Below are 27,708 nucleotides of genomic sequence, written 5' to 3'. Positions count from 1 at the left end.
GACGCGCGCCGTCCCCCTCGCGGTCGCTCGCTCGTTGGGTGATAAACCCGGGGTGGGAATGGGATGGCATCACTAGGGGGGGACTACTCGTGGTGTCTGCTGAGCGTCGCTGGGTTAAAACATTTTTGTTATTACCAGGTGTCAAATGACCCCCCTCCTCCCCCCCCCACCCAAACTAGTTTTATTTTACAGGGCATAGAGAGAGAGAAGCCATTTAACACATAGTAGTAGTAGGAGGGCTTTCGCCACCAATATTATTCGTAAAGGTTTGTTTTGATTAATATTTTAATTATCTGCTCTCAGACTTGGACCTGAAGCCACAACCTTCTATTCATGGGATAACGCTTCTGCTGACAACAATGGGAACTGTGTTTTGACTTTGAAGTGGGTTAAAGTTATTAAGCGCCTGATATATATCTAGAGTGAGGATCTACCTTACAATACGACACGCCTAATATTGTCTCAACACTTATTAATAACACAAAGACACTGTGTGTTATTACAGGGATAGAGACAATGCAAACTCCAAATTTCCAGCAACCAATAACCTCCTGCATACCAGGCGAGGGAGTTAACATCTCCTATCCACAACGGCGTCCCTCCTTAACGTGAGACACCAATCCGGTGTGAACCCAACCTCGAGTCGCAAGCTGTTTAGCATCGCTTAGATGATTTGAGACACATTGATTATATTGTACCAGTTGAAATAATTGTGTAAACGCTAATCGCATTATGCTTTGGGCTGTGTGTGAGATTTCTATTTTCTTCATTGCTGGCATGGGTTTGACTTGTTTTGCAATTTTTTCATTTTTGTGACCCAGATAACTCTTGTTAATGAAACTTATCCTGATCTCCTGAGTGCTCACCTCGTTGAACTCAAATTTAACTCGAATCGATCATCATCAGCAGAAATAGCATCAGCAGAAATAGCATCAGCAGCAGAATTAATAACAGCAGGAGCAACAGCATTAGCAGTGGTAGCGCCATCGTTAGCATCATGATCAGTATCAGAAGTAGGGCTATAATCAATAATAATACAATCATCAGCAATAACAGAATAATCAATAACATAAGCAGCAGCATTATCGCTAGCATCATCAATATCAGGAGTAGGACCAGCAGCATTAATAATATAATCAGTAGTAGAAGTAACAGAATCATCAGTAGCAGCAGAAGCAGCAGCATCATCATTCTTGCAACCGACACTCATCCTGGTATTTTGAGTTCTCACCTGGTTAAACAAATCGACTTTAACACGTAGGCTTTCGCGACAAATATTATCCATAATAAAGGTTTATTGGGTTAGATCGCATAAATATAAATAGACTTGATTGTGTTCTGGGTTACCTGTGAATTGGAATCACATTGTATTGTGGGTCAAGGGTCCAAATATTCTGGGTGAATTAATAATAAAATCTGAAAATCTTTATTCAAGATTGTCATCCAGGTGTAATAAAGGACTTCAACACGCACTGCTTGGTCTCCGTCACTCTTTATTCGGGTCAACACCTGCACCCCGCTGGTCCCGACACCGGACCAGCTGCTCTTCGTGCGCGCCCCGCACGCGCTCTCTCGTCAGTCCTTCACGCTCCCCCGCTCCGCACACCGCTGGCCGACGGTGTGCTGAAGCTCCTGCAGCCACGTGGCTGATGGCGCGGATTCCCTCCGGTCACCCAACGTGGTCCAGCTTCTTAACTCTACCAACTCACCCGGAGCCCTTCCGGGCTCCCACCTATATCCCCTTCACCACGTGATCCTGTCTCCTCCCTCTCACCACGCCCTTCCGAACCTTCCAGATCTGGCCTCCCCATAGCGCCCTGCTGGCTCCGCCCCTAGGTTCCGCCCCCACTCACCTCGCTTCCGATTGGACCCGAGGTGAGTGGTGGACCTTCACATATGCCCCCATAATGGCTCCACCCCCCAATACCCCGGGCCGTTTGATTGGCCCAGAGGCCAGCAGCGAACCCCGCTTACGCTCGCATTACACAGGTGTAATAAAACAGGTCGACGACAAGCGACTGTGTCTCCGTCTGTTTATTTCTTCGTTATCTGAACAGCTCGCATTCCGCTCTCTCGGACGTTCCGCGTAGCATCGCGCGAGCTGGCGCCCCGCTTCTCCGCTCCCGTGCACCGCTGGCAGACGGCGCGCTGGGAGCCGTCTCCGCGTCGCCACATGGCCGATGGCTCGCGGAGACCCGCGACGTGGTCCAGCTTCCAGCTCTCACCAACTGACCACGAGCCCCTTCCCGCGTCACCCAGACTCCGCCCTTCACCACACCCCTTAAGAACTTTCCAGATAATAGCACCCCCTAGCGCCCGCGGGCTCCACCCTTGAACCCTGCCCCCGATGGCTGTCGCCTGGTTCGCTTAGGGGCTGTGGCGGCGAAGCCCCAGCCTACGCTCGCATTACACAGGCTTGAAAGTGTCTTTCTCAAAGCTGAACCTGAGATTAAACCCGGTACGATTTGTAAATCTACAGCATATGCCTTCACAGGTGTAATAAATCCCGTTCAGACGACATCTTGACTTCAGAGTTGGTTATTCGTTTTCCTGTTCACAGCCTTCCACCGCATTTACACACTCGGTTCCCTCGCCTCCCTCTCTGCTCCTTCACGCTGCTGGCTGACAGCGTGAGAGAGACTGCCGCGGCCCGCCACGTGGCTGGAACGAGACCACGGCACCAGCGTGGCTTCCCCCTTCGTTCCTCCGCACACTGACCACGTGCTGTCTTTCTCCACCCCTTATAATCCCTGGCCCACGTGATACCACGCAGCCAATTCTCAGCGACACCCCTGGAACTTTCTCGAAGATACTGTCCAGCTCCAGGGCTACGCCCCTGACTCGACTCCCCATTGGCTGCGGGCTGAGACCGGCAGAGCCTTTCACTATCGCCCAGGTGTAACCTCACATTACCCCCCCCCCCCCCGTGTAAAAAGTCAGCCATCTCGGCTGAGAGAAGGGCCATGCATCAAACCCCCCGACTAAACATTTAGGGCGCCAATGACGCGCAACGAAGTAAGGTTGTTAGGGCGCTGAACAACACGCGGTCGAAGGTAAAAACATTAGGGCACGGAACAATGTGCAATGTAAGATGAAAAACAACGCAACCTTAGGGCGCCAACCGAAACGCGGCATAACAGAAAGGATAACGGGCGCAAAATGACAACAACGCTAACGAAATAGGAGCGACTTCGAACGCGTACGCGACGCCGGTCCCTCTCCTCCCATGGAGCGTGCTCTAAGGAAAGCTGTCTCGGGTGTGGACCAATCAACTTCAAGGACAGTGCATACATTATCAGAGTTGTGTTTTTTGTTTGCATTATGACTGCAGGTATTGTGGTCTATGCAAACATGACTCCTCGTAAAAAGGTGTCAGTTTTGTTGCCAGATAGAAGGGTAAAACACCAATTATCAACCAATGATCACTTAACATCTAATCACTCCAAATAAAAACGTTAAAATCTACATCTTACACGGTTTACGTTTATATACAACGTGGAACACCTTGATACAGAGCCAAGAACAGAGGCAAGGCATCGCACCCACGAGCATCAGAGGGCAGTCAAACGCACGAATGCGCGGTGTGCACTGCCGGTTCACGTGGGACATTCTCTCGCTGCCACAAAATAACTCAACGTGTTCATCAAATAACACTGCGTGGACCTTAAAAGTAACATATTAAACGACGTTTCAGGCAACGGACCTATTCATAGGACATCATTGAGAGTTAAAGCAGGACTGCGATTCTGAATGAGTGCGTGCGTGTTTGGGTTTTTACTCTGATGATCGTTGCTTGAGTGAATGTAAGGGGTTGAAATTGGTTCCCACGCACGCGTTTCTATGTGTGTGCACGTGGCAGAGTTTAGCGGATCAACAGCGAATTAATAAATAAATATCAACGCCAGCTTCTGCAGCGTGGCGAGCCGTTCTCAAATCACCGAATTTTTTCAGCGACGCTGCGTTTGGCAGTGGCGCACAAATAACCACAAAGAAACAATATCAACACATTCGTAGAGTCGATCTACACTTTTCCGGGCTCGCGATGTGCTGTGAAGAGGGGCCGTTGCTCGAAACGTCACCTGTTGTATACAGTACTACCTTCTAAGGCCATATAGTGTCATGAATAAACGTGAGTTTTCTCCAATGTTAAAAATACGTGTGAATTTGCACAGATATATATTTGTGTGCATTTCAGTTTCTCCATGTGTCTATAACAGTGTAACTCACACCACTGAGTAGCTATGCGAGTGTATGTTTATATTTACTATCTGGGGGGCCGTTACCCAGACCCAAGCAATGATGTTTTCCATAACATGACACATCACACTATCTGCTGTGTACAGCTCAGATATAGTACACGTGTGTGTAATCCTGTTACATACCCTCACCATGTACTATAGCTGAGTTATATACAGTGCATAGTGTGCTGTATCGTGTGATGTGTAATGTTGTTACATACCCTCACCATGTGCTATAGCTGAGTTATATACAGTGCATAGTGTGCTGTATAGTGTGATGTGTAATGTTGTTACATACCCTCACCATGTACTATAGCTGAGTTATAGACAGTGCATAGTGTGCTGTATAGTGTGATGTGTAATGTTGTTACATACCCTCACCATGTACTATAGCTGAGTTACATACAGTGCATAGTGTGCTGTATAGTGTGATGTGTAATGCTGTTACATACCCTCACCATGTACTATAGCTGAGTTATAGACAGTGCATAGTGTGTTGTATAGTGTGAAGTGTAATGTTGTTACATACCCTCACCATGTACTATAGCTGAGTTATAGACAGTGCATAGTGTGCTGTATAGTGTGATGTGTGATGCTGTTACATACCTTCACCATGTACTATGGCTGAGTTACATACAGTGCATAGTGTGATGTATAGTGTGATGTGTGATGCTGTTACATACCCATACCTGTCAACCCATATGGGTTTACCCGTATTGTTTCTTGCCGTGGTTGTCCCACCTGATGACGGACGCTTGTGTTGCGCCCGAAACGTCGTGATTTAATTAATTTTATACCTACGTGACTTTACCGAAAGAACCAAAGAGTATTAAATTATTATTATTACTTGACGCTCACGCCAGTTGGTTCAGGGCACGGGGTCTGCAACCTGCAGCTCCGTAGCGGCGTGCGGCTCTTTGAAGGACGGCTGCTTCGTGAGACGTTTTTATTTATCACGGACCACCACCACCGTGTCTCGTACTCACACCACGTTGCATTGCGGCTCTTGAAATATTAACTTACCGAATTGTAAAAAATAAGAAAAAATGTCTCTCCTTGTTGTTTTGGTTGGTGACCCCCCCCTGGTTTAGGGGAATCGTTTTTTTGAACCTTGAATACGAACTGACAGCTGTGTGGTTTGCTGGGCAAAACGCACAGCCTCACCCTAGCCGGAATGTTTTTTTTCTTATTATTACACGCTTTTATTTAACTCACTGTCTGTTGTTGTTGTATCCTCAAATCTTGTAACTCAATTTTAACCCACTTCCCAATGTGGTATCGACTGCAAACTTTGTATACTTACGTCATGCTGCTGACAATACTATACTCTATAAAAAAATGAAACAAGTTTTTTTTAACAATCTTTTTTACATGTTATGTTTCGGCTTGGGTCTAATTGTCCACGCTCAACTGACGTTGGCTGTAAATCACCACGGTCCCTTACGTTGTGGCAAGCTTCGGGGCCACTTCCTGGAGTCGTCGAGTTCTGCCATTACGAGTATGGTACAATTTCGATTTAAAGCTTTCGTGACTGCAGGGATTCATCTTGTTGGTTCTTTCGGTAAAGTCACGTAGAAGGGAAGTAATGAAATAATAAAAATGAAACATAATGAAAAAAGAAAATGAAACATAATAAAATAATAAAATTAAAACATAATTAAATAATAAAAATAAAACATAATAAAATAATAAAAATAAAACATCATAAAATAATAAAAATAAAACATTATAACATTTCGATTTAAAGCTTTCGTGACTGCAGGGATTCATCTTCTTGGTTCTTTCGGTAAAGTCACGTAGAAGGGAAGTAATAAAATAATAAAAATAAAACATAACAAGTTAATTCTCACGACGTTTCGGCCACAACGCAAGCAGCCGAGGCGACAGTGTCTGACGCTGTCGCCTCGGCTGCTTGCGTTGTGGCCGAAACGTCGTGAGAATTATTTTGTAATGTTTTATTTTTATTATTTTATTACTTCCCTTCTACGTGACTTTACCGAAATAACCAAGAAGAGTATGGTACATTTCATTAGAGGATGTTAAAAAAAAATATTTTTAAATATTACTTATTTAGTTTACGTGACAAACCTTACTCATTGGTTGTGTCGGGTGGTGGCGGGTTTAACAACACTTTTATAATTACGCGATCTAACCCAAAAACACGTTTTATGGATAATATTTGTCGCGATAGCCTACTTATAATTTTAAATCTTTAATAAAAATTTACACGGTGAGGTTTACAGTGGAAAAACACAGCCTCACCCAAGCGGGTGTAACCAGTCTGTAGGACAAACCATCACCGTTTTCATGGTTACCGTGGGGTTTTTGTAAAAATATATCAATTGCGACTCTTTAACCTCGACACTGTGTGTGTGAATGTGACGCCACGTCTACACAGGTGAGTTCGGGCTGCCGCGTGCAACATTCCAGGGCGCGTCTCGTGGTGTTTATATTTCAGCTGCAGGTGAAGTCAGCTCGTTTCCTTGTTCGTTGTCGCTGCTCTGTGATTTTTTTTACATCTCGCTGCGGTGGCTACGAGATGTTAACTACCTCGCCTGGTATACAGGAAGTCGTGGGATCGATCCCGGCCCTGACGCCTGTACGTGTACTTGGCGTTTGCTTGTCTCTCTCCCCGTAGTCGCGTGAATTTGTCTCCAATTTTTCCTTCCACACTTAGAAACGTGCGTTTAGAGTGTTTGGCTGCGAAAAATGTCCACGTAATGAGCCACGTCTGTGAGCTATCAATTGTGGCCAGGTCGCTACTGAAAAGAGCTATAAACCTCAGTGGGCCTTACCTGGTAAAATAAAAATAGGTTTTATAGAATCGTCCAAACTCAGCGATTCCAGGATGTAAAATCTTAATATTAGCAATAGGTGATGAATATTGTTTAGGTTATGAAGATTTAAATCCTCGATTTATTTAGGCATAATAGTAAAATGGACGGTGAAAGTCGTACAGATAATGAGCTGAAATAAACCACGATGTTTGTTTAGCCAGAGGCTGTTCGCTGTTGTAAAGCGTGAGGCCACCCACCCAGGGACCCAACCACTCAACCGCACACCCTCCCAGCCACCCTTCCTCCAGCCCTCTCTCACCACCTGCTCGTCCACCCTTCACGCCATCCTGCTGCTCGTCTGTCTCCCCTCTCACCAAATAACCCCCCCCCCCCACTTACTCATCCTCCACCGCCACCCACCCGCAACTTCGATTAGCACGAGTGGCTACGTACGCTGCGACATAAGTTCAACATACATACTCACCCACTCACCCAACCACTCACCCACACACTAAATCACTCACTGACCTACACACTCACCCACACACCTTCGATTAGCACGGTTGACTACGTACGGCGAAAAAGAAGTTCAACATACATATAACCACCGTCCACTCAGCATAATACGGTGAAGTAAGAATAAAAAAACTAAACAATTATTGACAGATGAACAGAGGATGCATGAAGCCAGTAGTTAACTATTAGTTGATAAAGGTGGAAGACGATTACAAACTGTGAAGCTTAAACAAACAGGCCTTGCAAGAAAAAATAATGAATGATAACACAGATGGGGAAAAAACAAGTTAACCTTTACCATCAGAATGTTTGTACAAGGTGCAGTTCCACTGTGTGCAATGCACACAGCCTGAACCTAGCCGGTCAATCAGCCTGTGGGACAAACCATAATCGCTGTGTCCCTAGCTGCTGGGTTTTTTTTTTGTACAAATATTATATCACTTGAGACCGGTCAAAGCTATGTATGTTGAACTTCTTCCACACTGCACGTAGCCAACAGTGCTAATTCGAAGTGCAGGGGAAGGACAACAAACTAAACACATATCAGTTTAGCTAACACAGTGCGTGACTGTAACGCCACGTCTACACAGGTGAGCCCAAGCCACCGTGTGGAACATTCCAGGGCGTGTCTCGAGGTATTTATAACTTAACTGCAGGTGAAGTCAGTTCATTTCCTTGTTCGTCTCCACTGTGAGCTGCTGCTGCGATAGCTCCTCTGTGAGCCGTGGCGACCGACTGAGTCCGAGTGAAGCCATGGGCCATGGCGAGCGCGTCTCCCAGTGATTGTGTAGACAGTGAGCTGAGCTGCCCCATCTGCCTGAGCACGTTTGACTGCCCCTCCACGCTGAGCTGCGGACACTCGTTCTGCCTCCGGTGTCTGGACGGTGCCTGGGAAAGAGCGAGCAGCTTCAGCTGCCCGCAGTGCCAAGCGGCCTTCTCTGAGCGACCCCAGCTGAAGAGGAACGTGGCGCTCGCCAACCTCGTGGAGCAGCTCAGAGTTGGAGAGAGGATGGCTGCAGTAGTCTTCTGTGACACCTGTGGTGATGGGGAGACTCGTGCAGTGAAGACGTGCCTCAGGTGTGAGACTTCCTTCTGTGAGTCCCACCTGAAGCCTCATCTGAAAACCCCCAAATTGATGGACCACGTCCTGGTGGCTCCTATTGTCAGCCTGGAGGAGCGAAGATGCCAACAGCATGGAGACCCTTATAGGTTCTTCTGCAAGCAGGACGAGCGCCTGGCCTGTATGGTCTGCACTATCGCAGGAGACCACATCAGTCATCAGGTTATCACGCTGGAGAAAGAGCACGAAACACGGAAGGTGAGGCCTCCATACAAAGAGTGAGAACCACTCAGTTGCAAACCAATGATACAACTAGAGCTGATAGCCACTGGGCATAACGACGTGGGATATAAATCATCAATGTGGGCCAATTCCCTCTTCACTGTCCCTTGCCTTTCAGACTGTTCAGTCAGTCGAGGTTGGCTTCCTGGTCATCACTGTGGAGGGTTCAGTATGGAGTGGAGTTGAGTGGGGGCCGCTCAGGGAGTGGAGTCTCTTCTGGTCACTTCATCTCTTACAGAGTGGAGTCGGAGAGGAGACGCGAGCAGTGGAGAAGAAGAGAAGGGATGCGGAGGCGTCCGTCGGACGGATGGAGGCCGCTCGCAGAGACGTGCAGGTACCGCGTGTGGGTTCTGTGACCCTGTGACCTCCACCGTGTGGAGTCTGTGACTCTCCCTGTGAGGCCAACTCCGTAGATTCAAGTGAACTTTGTCATCCTTCAGTAAATGCTTAATAACTCTACAGGATATTGAATCATTATGGTTACGAGTGCATGGAATGTATTGTTTAAAAAAATGCAACTTTTCTAAGAACAATGTTCATATCTCGTGCCCTTAGCCAAGGTGTTCCACGTTATTTTACTGAATGACTTAAAACATTCGCTATTGGAGAAATGGTAGGACCAGTATAGGTATAATCTACACAAGACGACCTTGTGCTGCAGGGAGTTTATTACTTTGCATATATTTCTGTTCGTTTAATTTATATTGTGGCATGGTTGTCTTTGTGCTGATTTCTATTTTCTTCGTTGCTATGCTTTATAAATGTTTAATTTCGTATTTTTTTACCTAGGTTACTCTTATAAATAAGACTCTCTCGCAATCTAGAGTTCTCATCCGATAAAAACAAAAATCAACTTAAACTTTATTTAATCAGGAGAATAAATATATTAATAAAAGCACATGATGAAATAGTATTTGTTTATAGTGTTCGAGTATAGGTTATAGATTATATGTTATAGAGTTAGTGTACACAGTGTAAATTGTGTTAGGGTTGACCAAATGCGTTGATCAAAGACGTTATTCCACCACGGGACACCAGCATACTGTTGCATCAGGTATGGCACTGGGGTGGATTGAGTCATACCTACATAAGTCGATCACGGACCGTGAAGCTGAGTGATGAACAGTCATCGCTTACGCTGTGCCTAGTTGGTGTACCACAAGGGTCCATCATCGGGAACTTCCTATTTTTAACATATGTGTAATAAAGGACTCGATCCTGGGTCTGTCTCCGTTGTCCTTTATTTGGGTTCTTACACTTGTCCCACACGGCCCTCGCTCAGAGTCTCCCCCACTTGGCAGCTCGACCTCTGCCTTCGCTCCCGTAGCCTTTCGCGCTCCTGCAGCTCCGCTGCAGGTCCCCCTTGTGCAGTCCTCCGGCTGCTCTCACAGCAGCTCCACCGCTGCTCCCCGTTCCTCCGTGCTCGGTCACCGCTGGCTGGCGGTGCCGAGTCTTACCGTGTGTGGCGATCTCGCCACTCTCCAACGTTCGCCCTGCGTGGCCTCTGTGGCGATCTCGCCACTCTCCAACCTCAGCCCTGCGTGGCCTCTGTGGCGATCTCGCCACTCTCTGTCTCTATCCCCAACTCTCTCTTCCACCCCGCTGGCTGGCGCCGTCATGAGCCCCTCAGCCACTAGGCTGAGGCACGGCGACCACCCAACGTGTTCTCCACTCTTCACTCCCCCGACTGCCACCGATGTCTTCCTGTTTCCCCGCTATAACATCTCCCCCCACGTGACCCTGACTCCTCCCTCTCGGATCGTCACATCCGACCCGCCCATGTATGCCCGCATTACACCACCCTCCCCCGTAGAGAAAATTCCAGCCGTCCTCGGCTGAAACAGAACAAAATAATGCGGGCGAAGGCATCACAAACAGGAGTCCCCCAGACACAACGGAGATTATAACAACAACACAAGTAACGAAAGGGGAGGGATCAGGAACCGGAACAGAACAACAAGAATAATAATAGCACAAAGCACAACAACGGCAACCGACACGCAAGAATGGCACACGCGCACAACCCAGAAATGTGGTGTCTTAGAGCGTGTCCATGTTGTTCCATCCGCTCGGCTCAAGTCCAACATCAAAGAGCAAGTGGTAGGGCAGAATGACGAACGGGTGCTCAATTGCTCCTTTAAGTCCTCATCCAGTTAGCACACCAGGTAACACCCAGTGTGGCAGGCGCCGAAGATCTGTGATGAGAAGGAGAATCCAATCCCCTGAGGCACAGCACAACAACGCACATCCGCATGTCGTACACGACAGCCACCCAGCCCCAGGGTAGTGGAGTTGATGTAATTCCGGCCCGCTTAAGAAAACCCCAATAATTACCCAAAATAACCGCGATGGATGCCCCAGTATTTACATTTTAACAACAATATTATTTACACGTGACAACAACAACAACAACAAAAAAAAATCCTGCTCTTGCCCACCAGCAGTCCTCCCTTGAGGACCAGCACAGACATCGCACGTACACAGCATGTACCCACGGTCACTCTCAACAAAACCCCTAGTCGCACACCCTCGCGTGGAGAGAGCCACGCTCCCCAGCGGTAACATTTAACTCGCCCTAACCCTCACCGTGGTCGTCAAACCACAGCAACATCCACTGATCATACTCTTGGCTAGTGCAATTTCGGGGATGAGCAGCAACTCGGCCATGCTCCTCCCTTACTATCCCATCAGCGATGGACACACACCAGCATCTTATAGTGTGACGCTGTATAGCCAAGGGAAGATCAATCCCTCGGCAAGGCCAGACACCAACGACCCCCCCCCCCCCCCCACGGGGTAATGTTCTCTTATAGAGACAATAACACCCTAACCCAGATCCCGTGAGCCCCCGGCACACCAGGTTCAGTCTGCCACCGCACATCTGAACCATGACTCCCCGAGCCATATGAGCACACGGCCCATTAGTTTGAGACATACCACGGAGGTTTCGCCTCCGGGCTGTCAGGTCAGCCATCAGCCATAGGCCGATGTGACCACAACTCGTGCATCACCCAATCAACAATGGCAGGCATAACAGATGGAATATTTGCCCCACCGAGGTTTTCCCCCGCGCTCAAAATGGCGGCCCCCTTCGCCAAGCGCGTTGTCGCAATATCTCGCGCGCACTCAAAATGGCGGCCCTTTGCGCAAAGCGCATTGTCGCCATACCCCGCGTGCGCGCAAAATGGCGGCCCAATGTGCGAACACGTGGCCAGTTTTCTCCGTGCGTGCACCCCAGCTGCCCTTTGTTGGGGGTCACAAGACGCATCCCCCGTCACGTTGTAACAACCCCACCAACGATAGACGCACAGCCCCAGCTTGCTGCGCACAGCAGTCATATCGGGGAATTTTTAACCAATATTTTACCAAAACACATTGGTTACACACACCAACCCGCAAAGCAACTCCTGGCTGCATGCAATCAACCGAATGAGCGACGCCACTTGGCGCCAATTTACGGTCCCATCACCCTTAACATCTGAGCCACCCACAACGGCGTCATCGCGCACCCTCATTTTCAAAAAGCTCAATTACCTATAATATACACGCAATATCGTGTGCACAAACACCCATACAACCAAATTTTTGGGTCCCCCTCGAATTTGTTACCAATTTCCAACAGGTACGCACAATTAATAACAATCCCAACCCCAATAGTCAACCAATGCATCGCACCCCATAATTGTACAGAACGGTGTAACAGCACATGCAGTCAGCATATCGCGATCACACGCGTACATTTAAGCACAATAGCAAGCAGATCTGCAGGCAACCAACACACCATTAATCCTGTCGTAACTTTGCAGCAACAACACAATATTCTCTCTCTTGCAACAACCACATCGCACACAGCACCTCGCAGCACAATACAGCAAAAAAATATATTTTTCAATTAAGCCCGTCGCACACGGTAACCCACGAGATGGTACAGCGCAGGATACCCGACGCTCCCGAGTTAATAATTAACTTCGCCATCAAGATAACAACTCCACGCCGCAGCGCACACACACTATTTGACACTCAGCAAGCACAGCAGACTCTCCTTCCATCCTCAACACACACACATACACACTAATTGACACTGAGCAACAAGCAAATAGCGCGTTCATCCAGAACACACACACACACAGCCCGAACCGCGCTCCACACGCTCGAGACATGACAAAAATCGCCCCCCGGCACACGAAAGATGGGTGAGGTGTGTGTTAAGGCCGGGTGCGTATCGTTACGACTCGCCCGGGGCTGCAGCAAGCAGAGGACGGCAGGGTGGTAACTTGAGACGCCTCGCAGAACTCGTTCGGCGACTTGACTGCTCCGGTGTCTCGCACCCGAGCCAGGACGGGAGAGCTCCCGCCCCAGCAGCTGCAGCGTCGGCGTCCTCTCCTCGCAGCTCCTCCTCGCAAAACAGCAGCTCACAGCAGGCTGCTCACCCCACTGCACCTCCAGATGGCAGCGCAAGGCTGCCTCTCCGCCGCGATGTTGAAGATGGCGGCGTCTTCCCGCCGCGGTGAAGACAAGATGGCGGCTTCCCGCCGTTTCTCCCCTGCCACGCCCAAGATGGCGTCTTCGTGCCGCGTGGCAGATGGCGCTGGCAGCGCAGGAAAGGCGGAGGCCTGCGGATCACCTCCGGGCCTCCCCAACGCCGTCCTCGGCGTGGTGAGCTCACACAGTTGCGCCAGCACGATTTTCAAGGTCTCCAGCTGCGCCGCCATCTGTCTCCGTCGTAAGTCGGATGATGTAGCAGATGATGGCGCAGGAATATTCTTTCTTCTGAGCTGTTTTGACATGCCGTTTCACTTCTGACACCAGTGTAATAAAGGACTCGATCCTGGGTCTGTCTCCGTTGTCCTTTATTTGGGTTCTTACACTTGTCCCACACGGCCCTCGCTCAGAGTCTCCCCCGCTTGGCAGCTCGACCTCTGCCTTCGCTCCCATAGCCTTTCGCGCTCCTGCAGCTCCGCTGCAGGTCCCCTTTGTGCAGCCCTCCGGCTGCTCTCACAGCAGCTCCACCGCTGCTCCCCGTTCCTCCGTGCTCGGTCACCGCTGGCTGGCGGTGCCGAGTCTTACCGTGTGTGGCGATCTCGCCACTCTCCAACGTTCGCCCTGCGTGGCCTCTGTGGCGATCTCGCCACTCTCCAACCTCAGCCCTGCGTGGCCTCTGTGGCGATCTCGCCACTCTCTGTCTCTATCCCCAACTCTCTCTTCCACCCCGCTGGCTGGCGCAGTCATGAGCCCCTGAGCCACCAGGCTGAGGCACGGCGACCACCCAACGTGTTCTCCACTCTTCACTCCCCCGACTGCCCCCGATGTCTTCCTGTCTCCCCGCTATAACATCTCCCCCCACGTGACCCTGACTCCTCCCTCTCGGATCGTCACATCCGACCCACCCATTTACGCCCGCATTACATATGTAATAAACCTTCTTGAGACGGCTTCCGGAATCAGTCCTTTTTATTTTCAACTTCCACAGTTACACCTCACACACTCCCTGTTGCTGACAGACAACGGAAAGCGGGCAGACTTCCCGCCAAGTCCCCACCGCGCACGTGGCACCCAGAGCCCTGTACGCACGTGACTCCTGCTCTTCTCGTTCCCAAGTCTGCTCCCGACGTCTCTCTCCCTCTCTCTCTTAATCCCTTCGTCACGTGGTACCCCCCAGCCAATCCTCCGTAGACAGCGTTGACCATTCCCGATGGTTCCCTGTCAATCCCGGGACCACGCCTCTGATCCGGCTTCCCATTAGCTGAGGCCCCGATTGGCCAGGCCAATCACCCCTGCTAACATGCCGTGATCACGCCGAGGCCATGCTCCCTGGCTCACCCCTTATTGACTACAAAGCGGGACCGGCAAGCCAATCCCCACGTGAACCCTCTATGGCTGTTATTACACATATATCTCTCATCGCATGACATCAAGTTTCATCTATATGTAGTGGCGGTGTTGACGTGCGCCGACTGTGACAGTGATGGATCACGTGGCGGCACGGGGTGCGGGGTTGGGCACGCGTTGGGGGCGTGGTATGGACACGCGCGCCGGGAGTGACAGATGACGGGGCGGCGCGGCGTGGGTGGTGAGGCACGCTGAGATGTGGGAAAACAGGATCGTAGCCAGCGCCCAGGGATTGGTCGAATAGGATGAGGGCTCGCAGCGACGTCTGCAGGTGGGGTATAAAGGGGGACGCGCGAGAGCACTCAGGGAGAGTTCCAGCTGAAGACCGAAGACGGAGTTGAAGACTTAGTGAGTGGCGTTAGTCGCCAGAGTAGATGAGTGGGTGTTAGTCACCCGAGTAGCTCAGTGGCGTTAGTCGCCAGAATAGATGAGCGGAGTGGGTGTTAGTCACCCGAGTAGCTCAGTGGCGTTAGTCGCCAGAATAGATGAGCGGATTGGGCGTTAGTCACCCGAGTAGCTCAGTGGCGTTAGTCGCCAGAATAGATGAGCGGATGGGGTGTTAGTCACCCGAGTAGCTCAGTGGCGTTAGTCGCCAGAATAGATGAGCGGATTTGGTGTTAGTCACCCGAGTAGCTCAGTGGCGTTAGTCGCCAGAATAGATGAGCGGATTGGGTGTTAGTCACCCGAGTAGCTCAGTGGGCGTTGGTCGCCCGAGTGGCTAAGTGGCGTTAGTCGCCCGAGTGGATAGCCGAGTAGCGGAGTGGGTGTTGGTCACCCGTGTAGCTGAATAGGTGTTATTCACCTGTGAAAGAGTTTGGTGAAATAAACAAGTGTGCTACCCGTGAAGTCGTCTCCCGCCGAGTTACTACATTACAACTGGCGTCAGAAGTGAACCTGTCTTCAAGAAGAATGGACACGAGGAAGACTACCCGTACCCACGAGCGAGGTCGGGAAGACGACGGCGTACCGGGGACACCAACCGCGGGAGGAGAGGACGAGGAGTTGCCGCCGATGCCGCCCATCGCAGAGATGGCCGACGCTCCGCTCGCCTCCAACACCAGCCTGCAGGACGCACACTCCCGGTTGGCGGACTTGCTGCTCGCCGCCGCTGCAATCTTGGCGGAGATCTCCGTTCCAGCGGGCGAGAAAACGGCTGCGGGGTTGGAGGAAGGAGCGAGGCTGGCGGGATCCCGCCAAAAGGCGCTTCGCGCCAAAAGTCTAGAAGTTCCCGCCGTTTTGGAAGGGCCGCCATCATTTGGCGGGAAACTTGGATACCACGTGGCCGGAGACCTCCGCTCAGCGCAGCCCACGTCATCGGCGCGCGCCGGAGCTCTCCATTTTGCGCCTGACGACCGAGCCGACATTTTACACAACTGCGGCGGTGCGCGGGAAAATCTCTCCGACGTCGACGACGATCGGGTCCTACAGCAAAGATTGCCCGCGCTATCGGCGTTCAAGGCGGATGGTGGCGACTGGGGAGCCTTCCAACGAAGGTTCCTCGCTCATCAGGAAATGTCGGGGTGGTCCGACACCACGGCCCTGCGTGCGTTGCCAGCGATGCTCGACGACGACGCGCTTGCAGCCTTCACATCTGCTGCAAGGTCGTCTCGTTCTACGCTCCAGGCCGCACTACACCTGATGGCGAAGGTTTTCGGGCCGCCCTCCACCTGTCGCCACCAGTTCTACGATCGGCGAAAGGTGACTGGAGAAACCACGCTCGCCTATCGCACGGCGCTGCTCGCCTTGGCGGACGCAGCTTTTCCCCGCATGGACAAGGAGGGGAAGGACGCCATGGTGACGGAGCAGCTGCTGGCGTTGGCCCACGAGTTGGGGGTCCCCATCAATGTGGCGGACGAGATGGATATCTGCTCCCTGGCGATCGCCACGAGCATTCACGCGTACGAGGTCCTCAAGCGCAAGCCGACGGTCGTCTGCAAATTGGCGGGGAACGCGGCGCCGGCCGCCACGATCGCCGAGCCTCAGCCAGCTGCGGATCGGGAGCAGCTCTTCGCTGCATCGCGTCCGGGGGAGTGGAGAACGGGAGGTCGTTCGCCCACACGTTCATCCCGCAAGCTGGAGCAACCGAAACCTACGACGTCCCCCGTCGTCTGCTACAACTGCGGCCTTCGGGGTCACGTTGCAGCTGGGTGCCGGGCCCCGCGTCAGCGCGCCACGGGTCCACGTCGGGACGACGACCAGGGCCAAAAGTCATCCCAACAAAACCCGGTGCCTCGGGCTTGACGGCGAGTGACCGTCGGGAACCGGAACCCCGCGGCACGCGCGGGTCCTCGATGCCTGGCCATTGTCTTCCTGAACTGCTGGCACCACCGGATGGTCAACCGCGTCTGGTGCCGTACGACGGGCCGGCAACGCGGACTCGGGCTAGGGTGAAACAATTTTCATGAAGACGTTTTTTTCGACACCGAGCTCGCCCGGTGTTCCCCTCTGCCGGGGTAATGTCCCGTTCTAGGGACGCTCGGAAAGAGGGGGACGCTGCACGAGTTGAAAAGAAAAAAAAAAAAAAAATTTCGTTTATTTTTCTCTGCATACACATTGTTATTGTCACTCGCCGGATTGTATATATTGTTCTGTTGTCGCAGTGGCATTGGTTGATGGTTGCGGATGGTAGTGTTCGCGTTGTGTTGTGTTGTTCTTGTTGTTGTTGTTGTTGTGTTACGGGGCACACAGGCGGAAGGGGGGGTTTGTATATTTTTATAGCAGCCGGGTCGGCTGCGAGCTATGTGGTAGGGGGTGATGTAGTGGCGGTGTTGACGTGCGCCGACTGTGACAGTGATGGATCACGTGGCGGCACGGGGTGCGGGGTTGGGCACGCGTTGGGGGCGTGGTATGGACACGCGCGCCGGGAGTGACAGATGACAGGGCGGCGCGGCGTGGGTGGTGAGGCACGCTGAGATGTGGGAAAACAGGATCGTAGCCAGCGCCCAGGGATTGGTCGAATAGGATGAGGGCTCGCAGCGACGTCTGCAGGTGGGGTATAAAGGGGGACGCGCGAGAGCACTCAGGGAGAGTTCCAGCTGAAGACCGAAGACGGAGTTGAAGACTTAGTGAGTGGCGTTAGTCGCCAGAGTAGATGAGTGGGTGTTAGTCACCCGAGTAGCTCAGTGGCGTTAGTCGCCAGAATAGATGAGCGGAGTGGGTGTTAGTCACCCGAGTAGCTCAGTGGCGTTAGTCGCCAGAATAGATGAGCGGATTGGGCGTTAGTCACCCGAGTAGCTCAGTGGCGTTAGTCGCCAGAATAGATGAGCGGATGGGGTGTTAGTCACCCGAGTAGCTCAGTGGCGTTAGTCGCCAGAATAGATGAGCGGATTTGGTGTTAGTCACCCGAGTAGCTCAGTGGCGTTAGTCGCCAGAATAGATGAGCGGATTGGGTGTTAGTCACCCGAGTAGCTCAGTGGGCGTTGGTCGCCCGAGTGGCTAAGTGGCGTTAGTCGCCCGAGTGGATAGCCGAGTAGCGGAGTGGGTGTTGGTCACCCGTGTAGCTGAATAGGTGTTATTCACCTGTGAAAGAGTTTGGTGAAATAAACAAGTGTGCTACCCGTGAAGTCGTCTCCCGCCGAGTTACTACATTACATATGAAGTATTGTAAAATGACGGCAGGAAACTCCTTGACGGGAACACACTTCTTTTATTAAATCTTGACTTGTAACGGTACAACGCGTGGCCTCTCTTCTTCACAATGCGGTCATTATACAACGGTACAACTCGTGACCTCTTCTCTCCGCCCTACGCTTCTCTCAACTCTTGTAGATTCTGTGCTGCTGACTCTCTGTGCCTCGTGTAGACTCCGCGCCTCGGCTACACTCTTCTCTCGTCTCGTGTAGACTCTGCGCCTCTGCTACACTCTTCACTCGTCTCGTGTAGACCTTACGCCTCTGCTACACTCTTCGCTCGTCTCGTGTAGACTTTACATCTCTCTCTGGCTACACCGTATGCATACTCGGCTCGTGTAGACCTTTCTCTCTCTCTGGCTACACCGTATGCATACTCGGCTCGTGTAGACCTTTCTCTCTCTCTTGCTACACACTATACATTGCTCAGCTCGTGTAGACCTTTCTCTCTCTCTGGCTACACACTATACATTGCTCAGCTCGTGTAGACCTTTCTCTCTCTCTGGCTACACACTATACATTGCTCAGCTCGTGTAGACCTTTCTCTCTCTCTGGCTACACACTTATACATTACTCTCCATTACTCTCCATTACTCTCCTCTCTGGGCTCTATCTCTGCACCTTCGTCTTCATTCTTAGATGGTTCCACTTCTGCCCTCTACTCCTCTGTGCATCACCTTATATATCTCTTCCTCCCGGGAGACGGAGCGGATGCGGACTTCAACGTCGGCACCGCTCCTCAGTTACCCAATCACCACGCGCTATCTCTACGATCCGTTTCCGCCCAGCGCGTGTTTCCACTTCCCGACCAATCACACCGCGCTGCCACCCAATCACTCCCTCTTCAGCGCGTCACCGGCATACAGCCAATCAGCAGCACTACCCCCACCCGCGCACTGACGCCTGCTCCTCCCCGTCAGCGCGCGTCACCCTACACACACCCGTACATACGCGCTGGCACACAACGTATACACCCAGCGCGTATCACCACTACATCACCCCCTCCCACATAGCTCGCAGCCGGCCCGGCTGCTAACAACAACCAACCGCAACGATAAGACGACAACCAAACAAAAAAAACCCTGTTACCCCCCCAGTGTGCCCCCTAACACAACAACAACAACAACAACAACAACTATGTACAGATCGACAATGAACACGAAAAGTCAACAATAACACAATACAAACAAATTCAAAAAACGAACGCGCCCCACGTCCCTGCGCCTACACGCAGTGACGAGGCGCTCCAACTGCCCCGACTCCTCACGAGGCAGGTCACGCAAAGTAGCGCGACCTGGCGCGAGTCCGTCTGGCCGGTCCGTCGTATGGGACGGGACACTGACGACCGTCCGGCGGTTCCGGCTGCTCCCGACGGCGCGGAACGGGCCTGAAGGGGCCGGCCCCGCCGCGGAGATCCGGCCGCCGGTGATCGGCAGCTGTCAGTTCCGAGACACCTGGGAGCAGATCAGGCGAAGAAACGTGTGGATCAGGCAGAGACATTTCCCCCTCTGGGTCGCCGGTCACGTCACACGCCCGGCCATCACGACACAAGGGGAGGCCATATGGAGGCGAGAACGGTTTCAGTCGGGAGGGGTGAACGTACCAACGGCGCTTTCCCCACTTTATCTGAACGCACTGAGGCCGTGCAACGCGCACGACCTCCACAGGTCCCCTCCACGGTCTCAACAATTTAGGCGACGTAGCCAAGGGTGCCTGAGGGCAATGCAGCCAGGCCCTGTCACCTGGTTTCCATTCGTGCATGGACACCTTCCGTGCCCGCAACCGTTCATTAGCAATTTGGCGAGCCCGCGAATTAAGCCGTGCGGCTTCCCTCGCCTCTGTCAGCTTGTGAATATTAAATTTAATATGTTCTGCCAATTTAGAATTATTTCGTGGAGCGGACAGGCCAAGTTGCGTTTCCATTGGCGGGTCAGCTTCCCGACCGTACATCAAATAGAATGGGGAAAACCCCGTAGCTGCATGGGGGGCCATTCTATACGCGGCAAGGACTCCCGGGACCTGCAGGTCCCAATCTACATGTGCCTCGCACACCTGCTGGCACAGCATGGAAGTCAAAGTTTTGTGGAGTCTCTCCACCATCCCGTCAGTCTGCGGGTGGTACGGGGAGGTACGCACCTTCTTGGTACCCAACAGATCACACACCTCTTGCAACAATTTACTCGAAAATTTTTTACCTTGGTCGGTCAGCAGGCGTTCGGGAGCCCCCTTGTCCAGGACATAGCCCTGGACGAAGGCGTCCGTCACAGCCGCTGCCGACTGGTTAGCGAGAGGCCACGCCATAGGCCATCGGGTAAAGTATTCGACCCCCACTAACAAATATTTATTCCCTCTCGGCGTGACTGGGAAGGGCCCCAAAATATCGAGTGCAACGAGCTCGTTAGTACGCGAGACCTGAATAGATTGCAGCGGTGGATTAGCTGCCACGGGCGGTGGTTTACGCCTGGCGCACTCAACGCACCCCTTCAGAATATGTATCACATCACTTCCCATTCCCGGCCAGTAATAGTCACGCTGAAGCAGGGCAAGCGTCTTGTTAACTCCCAAGTGCAAGAGGCGTTCGTGTGCCGCCAAGACAACCCTCCCCCTTACAGCGGAAGGCACCACGAGTGCGTTCCGCCGGGACAAACTGTCCCATCTCAATAACATGCCCCGCTTAAGTACATAGGAGCCGGTACGCTCCTGGTCCCCCTCGGGACCCCCAACTTTGCGGCGCAATGCTAGCAGTGAGCTGTCCGCCATCTGGAGACGGCCCCATTCGCTGAGCGACAACGAGAGCAGCGAGTCCCGACCCTGAGAGGCAGTGGAATCATCCACGATCGGTGCGCTCTCTGTCGCAGCCAGTGCCCCCATCTCCCCCGCAAGCGTCGGTTTACAGCGCGCCGATCCCGACAAACACGCGCATTCATCGCAAGGCAACAACCGCGACAAGCAATCGGCATTTGTGTGTCGCAACCCCTTACGGTACGTAGTCGTAAACTGATAGTCCTGGAGGACTTCCAACCAACGCGACAACTGGCCCGAGGGTTGGGCGACCCTCAATGAATACTGTAGCGCCGCGTGGTCCGTTCGGACCGTAAAGTGACGACCATAGAGATATGGCCTAAACTGCTGCACAAAAAAGACAATGGCAAGCAGCTCGCGACGGGTGACGCAGTAGCGCTGCTCCGCCGGAGACAACACCCTACTACCGTAGGCGACAACTCTTTCGACACCCCCAACGACTTGGGATAGCACCCCCCCAATGCCCGTGTTGCTAGCATCCGTGTCCAGCAAAAAGGGACTCGCAAAATCGGGATAACACAAGGGTGGGGCACCCACCAAGGCGTCCCGGAGGGAGCGAAACGCGGCCTCCTCCTCCGGTCCCCATTTGAACTTCACTCCCTTCGCCGTTAGAGCGTGCAAGGGCTTTGCAATAGTGGCGAAGTGCTCAACGAACCGCCGATAATAAGAAGCAAACCCGATGAAACTACACACGTCGGAAACGGACGTAGGTGTCGGCCATGAACCGACACAATCCGTCTTCGCGGGATCGGTGGAGATCCCCGAAGAATCGACAAAGTGACCCAAGTATCTAACCGACTTCCGAAGGAGGTGACATTTGGCCGGTTTAAATTTCAGCTTAGCCGATCGCATTCGCAAGAACACCCCTCTCAATCGCTGGAGGTGTTCCTCAAACGTTTTACTGAAACAATGACATCGTCCATATAAATCAAGCATGTATCCCACTGTAATCCCGACAAAACCAACTCCATAAGTCGCTGAAACGTCGCTGGAGAGGAGTGAAGTCCCATGGGTAACCGGTTAAACTGGAACAGCCCCCCTGGAGTCCGAAATGCTGTCTTAGGTTTCGACTCTTCGTCGAGCGGCAACTGCCAAAACCCCGATAACAAATCAAGAGTCGAAAAATATCGCGCACCAGACAATGCATCGAGGGACTCATCCATCCTGGGGAGCGGATACGCGTCAGCCACAGAGATCTTATTCAGGCGACGGAAATCAACGCAGAATCGCAGGGACCCGTCCTGCTTCTTAACCAGCACAATAGGCGCTCCCCACGGGCTAGAGGAGGGCGAAATAATATCGGCTTCTAGCATTTCGTTAACAGCCGACTGAACGTGTTCCTTCTCCACGGGACTCAGTCGGAAGGGATTTAGCTTGACCGGCGCCGCATCGCCCGTTTCAATGTGGTGGTGCAACAAATCCGTGCACCCAATGTCATACTTATGCTTACTGAACACATCAGAGAATTCTATGAGCAACTCGCGCAGCGCCCCCAACTGCGCCGCCGACAAATCGTCCGAGGCGGCGCATAGCGAATGGACCCACTCAAGGTCTTCCCTTGGCTCAACGTTCCGCGCGGGGCTCGAGCCCACCTGCGCAACCAACCCATCATCCACAGGGACCCGCGCCGCGTGAGCCAGCACGGTGCCCTGCGGAATGACAGCCGGCCGCGACCCCGCGTTCAAAACCATCACAAACGGATCCCTGTCAGCTCGCACCAAAGTGTGAGCCACCGATAAATCAAGACCCCCGACAGCCTTGTTAGAAGGACCCAAAAGCATACTTTGTTCCGAAGCCTCCCTCACCCATGGTTTCCGCAACCGGAGGGGAATCAACATCTGTGAACCCGGGGGCACTTGCACGGTCTGTGTCGCCACCGCTTGTATCGTAGCGCACGCCGTCCGAATGTCAGTAGGGCTCGTCAAAAACGAAATCCGGCGACCCGATGGCAGTTCAATGCACCGTTGATCGATAAGAATTTTAATAGGCATTTTAGCCAAAAAATCAGTGCCCAAAAGACACGGAACTGCCAAAGAAGACGACACGAAAACGGGTCCCGACAATTTGATATCTCCAATGCAAATGGACGCCCTAACCTGACCGATAATGCCCAACGATCCCCCATTAGCGGCGTAAAATGGCACATCCACTGGAAGCAGCGGACGACATTGGACTGGAAGAATATTATAAATGAGGTCCGATATAATAGTTGCCGATGCCCCCGTGTCCACTAACACCCTAATCTCGACCCCATCAATAGATCCCGTAACAACGGACGAACCCGCCGAAGCAGCCACAATTCTATGCCCCAATTCCGCCCATTCAATGTCACCCTGGTCCCGGCCGAACCCCCCTCGCCGAACCGAATCCCCGAACCTTAACCGGCCCTCCTCCGCCGCAACGCGGCGTCCCATGTGTGCCGAAAAAACAGGCCGAGCGTGTGAGGTGCCGCGACTTGCCGGGGATTGTAGAGATGACTTGGGCTCTCGGTCGTCGTCCAGCCGAGCTCCCATGGCGCGCTGACGCGGAGCGCGGCACCCGGACGCCACGTGGCCCCGGAGGCCGCAGTTATAGCACGTGACGAGGGTCGGAGTAGATCTTGGTTGCTCCGACTTTCGGCCCGATCGCAGAGGCGACCGGGCCCCCGGCCTCCAGTCCCCTGGTCGTCCCGTGGCGAACGCCTCCTCTCGTGGGCTGACGACCTGGGGTTCGGTGATCACCGAGCCCGGGGCCGCGACGACAGCAGCGTTGCAACCAACGCCTTGTTTCCATTGTAGGGCCTCGTGCGCTTGAATACTCGTGGCGACTCTCAAAGAAGAAATATCAATCTCGTCAGCTGTGTTGATAGGGACCCCCAGGTCCTGCGCCAACTTAAGCAGCTGCTCCAAAACCATCGCGTCTTGACCCTCCTCGTCCATCCGAGGGAACGCAGCATCAGCAAGAGCCAGCAACGCCGTGCGATAGGCCAGCGCGGTCTCCGTGGCCGCTTTCCGTCTTGCGTAGAAATGATGGCGGCACGCCGAGGGAGGTCCGTAGACCCTGGCCAACAAACCCAGCGCATCCTTCAGCGTGGAGCGGTCCGACTTCCGTGCAGACCTGAAGGCCGCGAGCGCGTCGTCGTCCAGCATGGCGGGCAACGCCCGCAGCGCCGTAGCATCGGACCACGCTGACATCTCTTGATGCGCCAAAAACCTTCGCTGAAATTGGTCCCAGTCTCCTCCTTCCGCCTTGAAGGCGGACAACGTGGGCAGACGCTACTGAAAAATGAAGTCATCCGCCTCGTGGTTCCTCTCCGCCTCTCCGTCGGTGTGTAAGATGGCGGCTCCAGCGGCAGACGTAAAATGGCGGACCCCCTCGCGCGCTGATGACGTCGATGCGCGCGCTTGGGAGCCCACCACCACGTGGCGCTCGCCGTTCCCGCCAAAAGTAGGCCCAGGCGCAATGGCGGGAATCCCCCATTCGTTTTGGCGGGAATCTGCGGGGCGACCTTGTAAAATGTCCCCCACCGTCCCCGCTCCTCCCGACGAGCTGATCTCCGCTAAGATGGACGCGGCGGCGAGCAGCAGCTCCGCCAGTCGGGAGTGCGCCTCACGAAGCACGGCGTCGGTCCCCGGTCGCTCGGCCGGCGCCGTCGACGGATCCTGTAGCGTGGGCAAGTCCTCCTCCTCACCCCCCGCCACCAGCGGCCCCGAGTCGTCCAGGTTTTCCTCGCGGTCAATCCCGTGGGTCCTACGGGTCTTCCTTGTCTCCATGCTTGGAAGCCCGTTTCACTTCTGACGCCAGATGAAGTATTGTAAAATGACGGCAGGAAACTCCTTGACGGGAACACACTTCTTTTATTAAATCTTGACTTGTAACGGTACAACGCGTGGCCTCTCTTCTTCACAATGCGGTCACCATACAACGGTACAACTCGTGACCTCTTCTCTCCGCCCTACGCTTCTCTCAACTCTTGTAGATTCTGTGCTGCTGACTCTCTGTGCCTCGTGTAGACTCCGCGCCTCGGCTACACTCTTCTCTCGTCTCGTGTAGACTCTGCGCCTCTGCTACACTCTTCACTCGTCTCGTGTAGACCTTACGCCTCTGCTACACTCTTCGCTCGTCTCGTGTAGACTTTACATCTCTCTCTGGCTACACCGTATGCATACTCGGCTCGTGTAGACCTTTCTCTCTCTCTGGCTACACCGTATGCATACTCGGCTCGTGTAGACCTTTCTCTCTCTCTTGCTACACACTATACATTGCTCAGCTCGTGTAGACCTTTCTCTCTCTCTGGCTACACACTATACATTGCTCAGCTCGTGTAGACCTTTCTCTCTCTCTGGCTACACACTATACATTGCTCAGCTCGTGTAGACCTTTCTCTCTCTCTGGCTACACACTTATACATTACTCTCCATTACTCTCCATTACTCTCCTCTCTGGGCTCTATCTCTGCACCTTCGTCTTCATTCTTAGATGGTTCCACTTCTGCCCTCTACTCCTCTGTGCATCACCTTATATATCTCTTCCTCCCGGGAGACGGAGCGGATGCGGACTTCAACGTCGGCACCGCTCCTCAGTTACCCAATCACCACGCGCTATCTCTACGATCCGTTTCCGCCCAGCGCGTGTTTCCACTCCCCGACCAATCACACCGCGCTGCCACCCAATCACTCCCTCCTCAGCGCGTCACCGGCATACAGCCAATCAGCAGCACTACCCCCACCCGCGCACTGACGCCTGCTCCTCCCCGTCAGCGCGCGTCACCCTACACACACCCGTACATACGCGCTGGCACACAACGTATACACCCAGCGCGTATCACCACTACACATATATACTGATGAGACACAATTATATACCGTAGTCTATTCAAAGTTAGACATGGAGAGCCTCAGTGACCTTGAAAATTGCATGTCAGCGGTGCACATGTGGTTTGCACGAAATGAAATGCTGCTTAATCCAGAAAAATCAGAGGTTCTGCAGGCGAAAACATTTGTGGGAGGATCAGGTGTGGTGGTCGCAGACTCCAGGATTCAGTTTTCTACTCATCTAAAAAGCCTCAGCACCATACTCAATCAGAATATGTCGATTGATCTCCACGTGCAAAATATAGACTTTGACACTGCCAAAAGCCTAAAGAACAATTAAAGATCAGCTGACACGACTCAACGAATTAACCAAGGAAACCAAGATGCCGCACACTGTACATTAACAGCCACAAACCGTCATACACCGTTATACACCCACCTACGTGTAGGCCGTGACCTACTATATTTGCACAGTGCAAACTAGCGTTGTGACATCATCATTACAGCCATGGACACCATTTTCACCACCATGAATAGGTCTCAAACGGCGTGGATAAAATACTAGAAACTAATCGCAATTAATGAAGGGATAGCTCTCATTCGGACGCCTTCTACATTAGGCAATTCACGTTGAACGAATCATTATATGTATATTTTTAAACACAACAAAATTTTTATAGAAAAGTATTTTTATTAGAAAAATTATTTCTCATCTCCAGCTGCTTAGTGGAGTGGTGCCCCAACGCCCCTTGTGTACGAACCGCGCCTGGTTGCAGAATATTTTTTGAAGGAATATTTGTGATGTGAAGGAAACAAGGTTTTTTTCAAAAACGTTGGTGCTGCAATGGTAAGGGCTTTGTCACCTATTCCAATGTTTGTTCTTTGGATAGTTAAAAGGCAATTAGACTCCTTAGCTTTCTTGGATTTGGCAATGGGGTGAATGAATTAGCGTAGATTTGCCAATCAGGATTTTGTGGATGAACAGGGCCCAATGTAGATTTCTTCTTGGATCCAGTGATGTGAGATTGGATTTTTAAGTAGATGTCACAATGGTGGGTCTTGTGTAGTACATCCAGTGCAAATGGAAGAGCAGAATGATGAATCGGGTTTAGTCGGTTTCGTGATTCATTAGGATCTGATCTGTAAGCAGGATCACAGTAGTAAATGAGTGATTGAATGAGCAGGATCACAGTAGTAAATGAGTGATTGAATGACAGCTTCAACAATTTGCAGGCGTCATCAAATGGAAAAACAATGGTTGCTTCTATAAAATCCAGAGATTAATATGATATTTTACTATTTGGCGGTCTATAGCAACACATCAGAGTAAAATGTTGGTTACTTGTTGAATACATTATGAGCACGATATATTATAAAGAGCAAGGGTTGGTTACAGTAGCGAGTTGTATGCAAGGTAGGTAATTTTTCAAATATACTACCACACCTAATCACAAATTATTATATCCATACATTTTATTAGGCTAGGATTTATATGTGAGGTAAGCCATGTTTCAGACAAACAGAAGATGTCTGGCTAAATATTGAATTCAATTTTGAATTGTTAAAATGTACCTATGTCAAAAGTATAGGCCTTATAGTATTTTGAAAAAAAGTGCTGTGCTAATTGGCGTTTGCTGTCATGTAGAGGCATGTCTATGCATCAAATTATAAATGTTGCGGACCAGTTTTAGGGCATTAAGTTGAAGTCCATCGAAGCCCTGT

At 52.0% G+C, this 27,708-nt stretch overlaps 1 protein-coding gene across 1 annotated transcript in view; it reads left to right on the top strand.

Annotated features, from left to right (window-relative positions):
* Positions 1–8,195: 8,195 nt before the first annotated feature.
* LOC144733063 (E3 ubiquitin/ISG15 ligase TRIM25-like) overlaps positions 8,196–27,708 on the top strand; it is a 39,272-nt gene continuing 19,759 nt past the window's right edge. The window contains exons 1-2 of the mRNA XM_078614799.1: positions 8,196–8,849; positions 9,112–9,207. Coding sequence (XP_078470925.1) covers positions 8,292–8,849; positions 9,112–9,207 — 654 coding nt within the window. The 5' untranslated portion in view covers positions 8,196–8,291. The remainder of the gene's footprint in view (positions 8,850–9,111; positions 9,208–27,708) is intronic.

This window comes from Lampetra planeri, chromosome 45, assembly GCF_965212315.1.
Source record: "Lampetra planeri chromosome 45, kcLamPlan1.2.h2, whole genome shotgun sequence".
NCBI classification, from domain to species: domain Eukaryota; kingdom Metazoa; phylum Chordata; class Hyperoartia; order Petromyzontiformes; family Petromyzontidae; genus Lampetra; species Lampetra planeri.
The sequence above is the reverse complement of the archived record's forward strand: the minus strand, read 5'-3'. Positions and strand labels throughout refer to the sequence as shown.